General features: G+C 33.7%; 2 protein-coding genes across 3 annotated transcripts in view; both read left to right on the top strand.

Annotated features, from left to right (window-relative positions):
- Positions 1 to 376: 376 nt before the first annotated feature.
- On the top strand, positions 377 to 5,763 carry LOC122257231 (xaa-Pro aminopeptidase 1; the record flags this gene model as incomplete). The annotated part of the gene is given in 10 exon segments (XM_086539269.1): positions 377 to 500; positions 867 to 993; positions 1,411 to 1,557; positions 1,766 to 1,979; positions 2,390 to 2,546; positions 2,865 to 2,941; positions 3,131 to 3,172; positions 3,311 to 3,387; positions 4,027 to 4,122; positions 5,378 to 5,763. Coding segments are annotated over 10 exon segments (1,184 nt in total), but the record flags the coding sequence as incomplete, so codon positions are not given.
- A 2,587-nt stretch (positions 5,764 to 8,350) lies between these two features.
- The window catches only part of LOC122257176 (uncharacterized), an 18,343-nt gene continuing 14,193 nt past the window's right edge, over positions 8,351 to 12,500 (top strand). For both annotated transcript variants that reach the window (XM_043022278.2, XM_043022287.2), the window contains exons 1-5: positions 8,351 to 8,604; positions 10,565 to 10,718; positions 11,127 to 11,513; positions 11,705 to 11,862; positions 12,116 to 12,230. In XM_043022278.2, the coding sequence (XP_042878212.2) occupies positions 8,542 to 8,604; positions 10,565 to 10,718; positions 11,127 to 11,513; positions 11,705 to 11,862; positions 12,116 to 12,230 (877 nt within the window). In that variant the 5' untranslated portion in view covers positions 8,351 to 8,541. The remainder of the gene's footprint in view (positions 8,605 to 10,564; positions 10,719 to 11,126; positions 11,514 to 11,704; positions 11,863 to 12,115; positions 12,231 to 12,500) is intronic.

Raw genomic sequence — 12,500 nt, forward strand, 5'->3', positions numbered from 1 at the left:
ATATTATATATATATATTCATATATATATATTATATATATATATATATATATATATATATATATATATATATATGTGTGTGTGTGTGTGTGTGTGTGTGTGTGTGTGTGTGTGTGTGTGTGTTTATATATATATATATATATATACATACATACATCAATTAAATCACATCTGATGCACAGAAAGATAGGAATTATTCATGAATTCTGAAAGAAAGGAATCATTATGAATTGAAATACCAATCAATAGAGTCTTCTTAACACTAACAAATATAAGTACACCAGAAACAACATATACAATATATACACGCGTATCCCCTATCAGTAAACAAAACAAAACCACGCATAAAAGTCATCATAAACTCCCCCATTCAACAGTGTTCCGTAGTTACGCTCTGGTCACGATGAACACAATCGAATTGTTCACACCAGCGGAGAAAGTGAACGCAGAGGTGGAAGAGCATCTACATGTGAACCAGTGCGAGGAAATGCTGTGTGTGACGTGAGTTGAACCTTTTTTCGCCCTTTGTGAGTTTGTGGATGATATTGAAATTCGTAGTGGTAATAGCGATGACGATGCTAATGGCAGGCAGAATATAGCAATTTAGAATATATAAAGGAGACATAAATTACCATAAAATTGTATTTATTCTCCCCATTATCCCAAACAATGACGATATTTTGCACATATCTTTAATTCTCCTCTTTTAATTAGAACTGAAAATTTTGACGATATCCCTCCTACGATCTTTACTTCCTTCCCTCAATCCTCCCATCTATCTCTTTTTTGTTCATATTTCCCCCCGATTCCGTGATTTCCCCTAGCCTTAGGTTCATTCTTATTTACTTCCATTCTTTATTTCCGTAGAATCCAAAACTACGACGACATATTCCCCCGCCTGAGCTCCTTCGAGGACGACCCTCTCGTGTCTTCGGTGATGATCAGTTCGAGTTATTCCTCGACTCCGGGAGCTTCTTACGCTATTTATAACGCCGTAGGTTTTGGTTAAGAGATTGACAAGGGGGTATTATCATTGATTTTTAAAAACTGATTGCTTATCAATTGTACAAAAGAAAAAGAATATGATTAGAAATGTGAGCTAGAAAAATGATAAATGAATAACATAGTTGTTTGTGTTGTGCGTTTAGGCTGTCAACAAAGCCTCTCGTTATATTTCCTGAACTTTTGAAGTCAGGAGTTTCTTTTCGAAATAAGGAAATGGAATTAGCGATCAGTACACATTTAGATTACCAAATACTCTAGACGTTGAATACAGATATTGAAATAATGTTTGCCCAATCTAAAAAAAAAGGCTACAAATCAGAAGTACAAGTCCTCACTTAAAGAACAGTCAGTATTAGCATTACCATTATTATCACTATAATCAATATGTTTCACTTTTTGTCTTTAGGTCCCAGCCAGTAAACGGCACCAAGGTGTTTCCCCGATCCTGTTCATGAAGGGGAGGAAGAACGAGGTGGAGAGGCAAGGCATGATGAAAGCCCATCTGAAGGACGCTGTGGCACTGTGCGATTTCCTGGCACTGTTGGAGAATGAGGTTGGGAGAATTTGTGCAGGTGGTGAAGGATCTAAGGGTGGAGGAAATGGAGGACCGTGTGTTTGTGTGTGGATATCTATATGCTTTTGTATACATGCGTATATTCACCTCTTTATCTCTCTCTCTCTCTCTCTCTCTCTCTCTCTCTATCACACACACACAAACGGATATATAGATCCATATTCACCCACATGAACTGCCCCCACAGATCATCGCAGGCAACTACTGGGACGAGCTTTCGGCCTCCGCGAAATCCGAAGAATTCCGAGCTCAGCAGGAGGATTACATAGGCCTATCCTTCGACACGATCTCAGCCGCGGGACCGAACGCAGCCGTCATCCACTATTCGCCGAGTCCAGAGACCAATAGACAGATTGATGACCAGTCGACTTATCTACTCGATTCCGGTGCTCAGTATAAGGGTGAGGGAGATGCTGTGTCAGTGTTGATTGAGGGTGGTATAAGGTGCAAGGTGCAGGGTGCAAGAGGCAGAAATTGGATATATTTAGAGGAAACAATACTATTCACACTTAGTTTTTTTTATAGGAAATGTAATTGAACTAGAATACATCATAGCCTTATTTACTTTTTTATATTACATAGCTACTAGTTTTTTATTCTTGGTATATTCTGTTACGGTTGCAAAATTGCATGAACAGTGAGACAACAATTTGTGCCTGTATTTAGTAATCAAAAGTGAAAGAGAAGTTGTCAAATATTCATACACTTTGAAGCATCTATCAGTGAAGAGAAAAGTCCCTATCTTATCCCAGTAAAAAACAATCTACTCGTAAGATTAGCCCCCAAACTTAGTGTCTCCCACGGCCACCAGATGGCACCACCGACATCACCAGAACCCTCCACTTCGGCGTCCCAACGAGCTTCCAGATCGAGGCTTATACGCGGGTGCTGATGGGCGCCATGGACTTCGCTATGATGGTGTTCCCGGTCGGCTTCACGCTCTCCGACATCGATATTCTGGCGAGGAGGTGGGGAGGAGGAGGGGGGGGTCTTGGATGGAGGATGGGGATGCTGTTTCTTTTTCCTGTACTGTGTATAGGAGAAGTAGCCGAAAGAACCGAAAGAATGGATATGCTACGTGCATTTCACACACACACACACACACACACACACACACACACAAGCCAAATACGATAAACAATACCAAAATTAGACAAAGAAATAAAGAAAAGCAAATGCTAGTCAATCACGATAATGATTATTTAAAAAATCACGAGATAATGCCTTGTAGGTGTCTTTTCCAGCATAATAGAGCAAGTCTGAAGCTATTTTGTGTCTTTTCGTAGGCCGCTCTATGAAGCTGGATTGGATTATCGACATGGGACCAGTCATGGCATCGGAATGTGTCTGTTTGTACATGAATGTAAGCTTTTATCTTTGCACTCTCCCCCTTTCTCTCTCTCGTCCTCTCGTTCTCTCTCTCTCTTCCTCATGTCATTCTGGAAATATGAAACAAAATATGAATCATAAAAAAAATGGTCAGAACTAGTAATGTCCTCCCAGCTGAATTCAGTGCAAAGCTAATCTCCTTATTCTTTACTTTCCTCAACAGCTGCCAACAATGCATATGATATCGGCTTCTTTGGTTCTGACGGTAAAAGTGTTTGGCTTTTTGTATAATAGATGAATTTCAACACCATTAACTTTCCTTTTCAACACGTAGCTAATGTCAACAGGTACATTTAAAAAAACCCTCACCATTCTTATCTTTCACCCATCATCGTCCATGCAGAACCTGGGTACTATGAAGACGGTGAATTCGGCATCCGTTTAGAGACGACACTGACCGTCGTTCATAAGGACACCCCGGTTGGTCCTTGGTTTTTCTTATATCAATTTCTTTCTTTCCTTACAAGTATGTAGGTAGGATGTAGAATATACATACACACACTCTCACTCACTCACACACACACACATACACTTATATATATATATATATATATATATATATATATATATATATATATATATATCTGTATATATATATATACATACATACATATGTATGTATACTTACATACATACATATATATGTATATATATATATATATATATATATATATATATATATATATATATATATATATATATGCGTATATATATATGTGTGTGTGTGTGTGTGTATGTATATATATATATATATATATATATATGTATGTATCATAAATTTCGAGATATTTTGAAAATATTTTTATATAATAGTAATGATGTGACAGTTTCATTATTTCAGAACACATTATCTTAGCATCTGACTGCGAGAGCAATAAACATCTAAAGTATTCAACTTCTCATTTTACAATCTATGGATATAAGTAGTCGTACAAACTTAGTGAATTTTAGTTGTAGATTAATTTTCTTTGATCTTTTCCATTTGATTGACTTGAAATTAATCAAATCATTGATTATATAATTATTATAAAGTTATCATTCTTTTTTTTCTAATTTCAGCATGATTTCGTGAGTCCTATGCTGGGATTCGAAGCTGTTGCGTTAGTTCCGTTTGAACCCAAGCTTATTAACACAACGCTCCTTAGCCGACAGCAGGTGAGTCTAGCTATACGTTATTAAGAAGTGCGAGATAAAAACGATTAAGTTTACTATATCTATACCAAAAACGTCTGTAACGATAAGCTCCATGTGTACTGTAACGGTATCATGATAAGAATTAAAGGAACATAAAAATATGGTGTGGCTTTAGAGACAAAACTCTGAGGCGGTTTGTCGCCCGCTTTCATTACCCGTCGCTGTGTCAACTGTGGAATTAGCGGGTAATAGAATTAGAACAGTTTTCTATATGGAAATAGAAAAACTCCCCCGTATCAAAATTTCAATTTGCTAGATGAATTGAAAAACAATTTATTATAAGCATTGTGAAATAAAGTATGCTTTACGTAGAAATAAAAAAACAACTTAACATTTAAGCTTTTAAGAATTACGTTAAAAGGACCTCTGAACTAATAATATATATACAAAGAAAAAAATAACGATAATGAAAAATATGGATAATTACATATGATCATCAACATGGATCATGTAATATTTTCAGATAAAAAATGTTGAATACGAATTTATATTTTGTACACAGTTGTTCATTTAATTATTAGCATTAGCACAAAACAATTAAACATGCATTATCTTGTTTAAACATTATCGTATATGAAAACTGTCAAATGAAGCACAGAACATAACTAGAGTTTCTCTCCCCCCCTTTCACATTGTGGAAAAGTTAACTGTAAGCTGAAAAAAGTAATTATGAATAAGAACGCAAAACAGTATGATCAGATTTACACACACACACACACACACGCGCGCGCGCATATATATGTATATATATATATATATATATATATATATATATATATATATATATGTATGTATGTATATGTATATATATATATATATATGCATATATATGTATATATATACATATATATGCATATATATACATATATATACACAGTATATATATATATATATATATATATACATATATATATATACATATATATGCATATACATATATGTATATATATATATACATATATATACATATACATATATGTATATATAAATATATACATATACATATATATATATATATACATATATATATATATTTATATATATATATATACATATATATATACATATATATATATACACTTTCATCCGGTATGATCTGATCTGAACATTCTCTCCCTTACACTGTCAAGTAGTGAACTGTGAACTAGAAAGATAAGTGTATATAGCACAAAGCATTCATAACCAAATATAAACCTTTCCATCTCTCATTCAACAGTGCGAAGCAATGAACGCCTACCATGCGACAGTAAGGGACGTGGTAGGGACGGAACTCCAGAACCAGGGGCGTTTCGAAGGCTACGACTGGGTTCTGAGGAAGACCGAACCCTTAGCATGCTGATGGTGGACAGGCGTTTAAATGTTTCTTCTTTTTAACGGTCGATGAGATCCATTCGCTTTTGAATTATTTTCAGATATGATGGTGTTTTTTTTCGTTGAGATGTGGATACTTCGTTGGTACGCATGAGGCTGAGGAAGACTTTGAAGAAGGGGAAAAATCTTAAAGTGATTTACTGGATTACTTTATTTTTTTAATCCTTTTGAATTGTTATTTATTTGAGATGTCGACTGTCGACAAGGAGAATGAAATACATTATATAAAATCATGTTGTTTGATATAGCTTAAATCTAATATATGTAAGGCAATATCCCTAATATATATATATATATATATATATATATATATATATATATATATATATATATATATATACACACACACAACATATACATATATATATATATATGTATATGTATATATATATATATATATATATATATATATATATATATATATGTATATAAACACACACACACACACACACACACACAAACAAACACGCACACACACACGTGTATATATAAAGGCTAACATGACCATAGATAGGCAAATCGTTTAAAATGTACATGAAATATATCACCTTAGGAAAAATATATTTACAAAAGTCCTCACCAAGCACCAACGTTCAACTACTTACACAAGAAATTATTGCCTCATTGAGACATTCACTGGTTACTAAAGACATTGAAATATATTTCAATATTTAGACTAGACACTTAAACATCATTATATATACAAATTTTGCAATCTAATACATTCAATTAGTAACTGGTCAGTGACACAGAAAAACGCACCAAATGATAAAACAAATATAAGAAACACTATTGTCTAACTCTCAATTAAACCATTTAATCTATAATTTAAAAAGTGCGTACCATAAACTGAAACAATATATTGTCAAGCCAACAAAATGGAATACCCATTCAAATGTATTCCATTAACTGATAACTCCATATCAGGATTTAAATGTAATGACAATGTAGAGTTGATATATCAGTGTATATTAATTTTCGATTACTGTATTACATCAACATTCTTCATTTCCTTTGAAATGTTTGCATGAAATACGAAATTATCAAAGTATACACCTTATGAGCTTCAAAGTAATAGCCTAATTCCATTTCAACAAGTATTTTGCGATAAAAATCGTAATTCTTAGCCTATTTGCCTTTGGTTCCACACTCATTGCCACCAAAACACCCCATCAGATAGGCGTGCATGTCTCTCGTATTTTCTCTCCCCGATGCCCACTTTGGCATTGTCAACTACTTTATTGTCCGTAACTTCACTATTGTCGTGGAAATGGAGGTATGGGGGATGGGTTAGTTCCCCCCACTTTTCTCAAAATTGTGTACATTCATTTCTTCCGAAACGACGAAAAAGTCAAGAGGCTTTCAAGGCTTTCACAAGATATCTGCGAAATTACAACCATTCAATGTGCAGACCCGCCTAAGGGACTTATAACTTCTCCAAACACAACACCCTTAAGCTAAGCTATGCTAACCTACCCTATCCTAGGCAGTTCCGATTTATAAAGCTTATTTTTTTCCTTTTTGAAACCTTTATATGACTCTGGACTCGCCACTTTACCTCGCTTTAGTATGAACGCTATGAGTCTTCTCACAGCTGGAAACAAGGATCCTCATACATTATCTCGTTAATGAAATGATGATAACAATAATGATAGAACAATGATAATAATAATAATGTTATTACTAATAATAATAACAGTGATGATAGCAACACAAAAAATGAAATAATAATGATAACCATGATGGTGATAATAATATGGTAATGATAACTATCATAATGATAATAATAATGATAGTTATGATAATAATAATGATGATAGTTGTGATAATGATAATGATAATAATGATAATCATGATGCTGATAGTAATGATGATCATCATGATAATAATGATGATGTAACAGTGATTATTGAAATAACAATAACGATGATTATAAGAATTACGATTATGATGATTATGATAATGATGATAACAATGACAATGATAATATTGATGATAATGATGATGAAATGATAATGATTATGATAATGATAATGATATTATTGATAATGATAATAGTTATAATAAATTAGTTATAATAAATTATAAGGATGGTAATAATGATAGTCACAATGATAATAATCATAGTTATAACAATTATGAGAATGAATCGATGAAAACAAGAAGAGATAATAGTTGTAACAATGTTTCTAATAGTAATGATAATAATGATAATAATGATGCTGATGATAATAATAATGATATGAATAATAATGATAATAATGATGATAACAATAGTAGTTATTATGATAATGATAATAATGATAGAAAATATGATAATAATAATGATAAGATAATAGAATACAGTGGTAATAATGATGATAATATATTTTTTTATTTGATGACGATAATAATGATCATAACTATGATAGCAATAATGATAACAATAATGACAACAATCATGATCATGATGAAGTCAATAAAAATGATAATGATAACAGTGATATATATCCATAGCAAGAATAGCAATAGTAACGAAAATACCAAGGCATGGATGATCATAAATACTCTCTTACTGATTCTACTTCTACTGCTACCATTACGGCTAAAGCTAATAGCATTAATAGTAATGATAAGAATAAGAATGATTAATGTTGAAAATGCTAATAAAAGGCGCGAATGGGGCCTGGAATCCACTGAAAAACAAACAAAACGACTGCAAGTAATCCTAACGCTATAAAAAGATGATAGTCGCGATGAGAATAATGACATTATTAAGAAAAAAGACTAATAAGAATATCAGAATATAAAAAGTTACACGAACGCAACCGGATTCACCGATTAATCTAAACCAAAACAAGGATAAACAAACGGAGAAAATTCAGTGGGGAAAAAAGCCTTCGAGGTGGTTGCACAGTCTGATTGTTTTGCGAATTTGCATTAATTTTGCGTGTAGTTAAGATTGATTTAACGTAAATAATGGTCTATGTTGTTGTCATTGAGGAGATATAACGAAAAGAAGAAGTCAATATGGCTGAACAAGTGACATTCGTGCAGAATGAGCATTGTGAAACATTGCAAGAAGAGGTTGTGGTAAGTAATAGTATTATTTTTGAAAAATCAAATGTAGTTATGTAGTGTTAGGCTATCAGTTTAATAGGAGCTGTTGATTATGGTGAAATAATTGAATGTATTTGTTATGGGTACCGTGACTGGTTGTGCCTCTGAAAATAGAAGGTAAATGGCAGTTGCGAGTGGATTTTGATGTTTAGATTTTTGAAAAGCATTTGCGAGTCTGTTTTGCTGTAAAATGGAATTGATTGAATGTTTGTGAAACACCTGTATGTCTACCACTGGCTGGCACAGTATATCCACATGTCCACAACTGGTCATCGCATTTTTGCTGTTCCTGTTAAGACAAACAAATTTTCACCTATACCTTCTGGAAGATAGAGCTTGTATGCCTTCCTGCAGATTTATTAATTTTCTGTTTTGCCAGAAAATTTATGGTGGTAGATTGCTGAAGGCATGAGACTGTTGCTTGACAAATGCGTAGTGCTTATGCTTTAAGACCCTCTGATACAGATCTCAGGGAATGGTATGCGGCTTTGGATAGAACACAGCCAACGTAACTACAAAAAAAATAATTTCAAAAGCTACTATAGATGTTATATAAATATTTACCCAGGGATGAATTTATATTGATATGTTCATAGAGGATAATTTATCACTAAGTTAGTTGACAGATTGTATATAATTATACCAAAGTAAAAGATATACTTTTGATCTTCTTTTACTTCAGTACATGATTATGTATTATACCTGCTTATTGGTTAGAGTAGCAATTTACTGTAAGGAAATAAAGACTACGCTCATTATATAAAAGTTTCTTCAGTGAACATTATTATCTATCATACTGGTATATGTTCAAATTAAGTTATGGGCCCTAAACATCTTAAGCAATAAGATTATGAGTTCAGTATGATGATTTGTTATGAATCAGTTATGATACTAGTTTGGAAGGTTTGTAATGTGAAACATTGGGCCCAGGTAAGTCCTATTGATATTAGTGACAGATGTACCAACTCTAAGCAGCTCACCTGTCCTCTTATTAAAAAAGATAATCACATCCTATTGTTTATATGGACAATTGTCTTCAATAAATTTAACAATTGAATGGTTGATGTGCATAGTTATGAGAAATAAATCTGGAAAAAAATAAACCACATTGCATGAAGAGTTCCTTTTTCACTAATGATGTTTTAATGATTGCTCCATCTATATGAAATTAATTTTCATTATAACATCTACCATACAGGACATACCATGCTGTTTAATTACAGATATTTGTACTGCTACTGTAACAGTATCTTATCTTTAGAGGGACCAACACAGGATACAAGGCAACTGTACAAACAAGGTGCTGATGTTGATCTGAAAAGCAAAGGATAATCATTTACTTCATATGATTATACTACCCTCCAGTTCTGAGATAGTATGCCATATGTCTTATTGAACTTCAAGTGATGTTTTTTAACCCATTCACGCCGGGGTCATTCCGGCTTTGCACGGTCGCTATACCGAGGTTTTCGAACGCATCATCCGAACGCTTCGAGATTCTCGGGTGCACGGGCCGCGAGCCTGGGGTGCCTGCTCGCTCACCCCGAGCGCCGGCCTTGGCCAGATATCTCGTCGGCAGCGTCTGACGCGAAAACCACGAAACGTGTCAGCACGTCATCCGGCGTGAGTGGGTTAAATTATGTTCATTCCAGAGTTGACTTATTTTGATGTTATGGATAAAATATGTTTAACTTTTATTTATTTTAGATGAGGGTTCATTAGTATAAAAAGACTAGACTTGAATAATTTTGATTCTAGAAGATTATGATCAGTGGGTATATATTTGAAAATAAGAAGAGACACTAAACAAAATATATCTATATTTTTAGTGTCATACACACTAAAACACCAATACATTTTCCAGATAATTCAATGTAATTATTCCATTAGAAAAAAAGAAAATAAATTGAAATCTCTATCCTTCAACCCGCAGGACACCTCTTACGTGTGCGGAGAATGTTTCCACGTCTTTTCAACCATGGTGGACTTTACAGCCCACTGTTGTACCATGAGTGGGGAAGGAGCCTTCATCAGCCAGGATGATAGCCAGTACCATGAACAAGTTATTCATGAGGAGGGAACTATTGGTGAGACATGTGTTTGGTGGTTTATTTGTACAAGCATTTGTTTATTTTCATTAGGCAACAGAATACTTTATTTTCTTATAATTTTTTTTTTAGCAATGTATTTGATTCTTCTTTTCCATGTAAGAATATCAAGAGAATAGATGTAATTTTGTATTTCATCTCAGAAATAATGAGTAATTCCTAGTGATTATTGAATTTTATTTCAGTTTAAGCTCTCCAGAACTTCAGAGAATATCTAAGCTTAGAATAACATTTTAAAAATATATCAGTTGATAATAATACACTTATGAAAAGTACATTTCATATAGGTTTTGATTTTGATTCTACCTGGTATAGTAATGTATAACCCCAGTCAGACAACATGAAGTTTCAAACCTTTTTTAACTTCATGTGTGATATTATTATTAGGCACAAGACATGCAGAAACTGAAGCAGACATGGAGGCAGCTGTAGCCAGCATTCTTGTTGAGAAAATGAAGCAGAAGGCACCCCAAAAACAGACATTCCCTGTAGTTCATCTGGAAGAGAAGCAGCTGGAGGAGGTTGGGTCGGAGCACCTTGTGGAACCAAGTGTTGAACACACCAGCATCATAGACTACCAAACAGAGGCGGATCCCCTGCTCCACATTGTAGAACACACAGATCAGCTTGAGCCAGGGATGATTGTGGAGAGCATGGAGATCCCTTCAACCAACGTGTACATCTATGATAATCCGTTTTACCTCAACCGTTTGATGAAAGATAATACCTGTGGCAGGAGGGCCAGGCACGATGCACCATACACACATAGGCTAGGTTTGTATTTTCTATCAGTACTAGTAATTTTTGGTGTTGCTATGCTTACTTTGATCTTAAAAAAGTAGCCCATTGTCATCATGATCTACATCATCAATCAACCTAACACAGAAAACTTTCTATCATTGGATACAGAAGTGTATTTAAATTCATATTTGAAATATGCTTAAAGACAATTTCTTTGCTCACAGGACCTTGGGATGATAGGTCAAGCAGACTCCTTATCCAACTGTTGAAGGAATATCCAAAAGCCTTTTTCATAATGGGGAAGAACTCCAAGAGAACAGAAGCCTGGGAGATGATTCGTTACAAGCTTAGTGAAGCTGGTTATCAGTTTACTGTGTTGCAGGTAAAAATTCAATTTTTAAGCCTTTATGTATTTGAATTTTAGCATTTTTATTTGACTTTATAGCATAGTTATATGGTACTTTGATTAATTTCTCCATGATTTATGTAATAAATATGTATTCTATATTGTTTATATTCCTTTTGAGCAGTTATTTGTAATTTTGTCCCCATGTTTTATTTTTATATCAATCTTCTATTTCTTATCATGTAAGTTAATATCACTGATGTTATCTATTTATCTTGTAATTTCTAAGATTCGAATGCGTTGGAGAGAACTGTGCAAGAGATATCGCAATGTTGTTAATCACAATGACTTGCAGAAGACTCGTCGTACCTGCCAGTTCTTTGAAGAACTGAATGATCTTTTTGGTAAGTGAGATGTGTGTGTAAGATAGAATAATGTAATAACAAATAAATATAGATTTATACAACCTCCCTGATAGGGACTCTAGTTTTACCAATGGTGAGCAGTACTAAACCTGCTGGAATCAAAAGGATTGTCCATCAAGGATCACACTACTTCAATACTAGATAGATAATAGTAAAATTTTACATACAGTCTTCATGGACACTTACCAGAATTGGTTCAGAAATTCATAGTTTCATGTGTACTTAGGTTTTTATGTAAGATGTAATACT

This window comes from Penaeus japonicus, unplaced genomic scaffold (assembly GCF_977035675.1).
Source record: "Penaeus japonicus unplaced genomic scaffold, GWHDUDI00000001_assembly GWHDUDI00000008, whole genome shotgun sequence".
Lineage (NCBI taxonomy): Eukaryota > Metazoa > Arthropoda > Malacostraca > Decapoda > Penaeidae > Penaeus > Penaeus japonicus.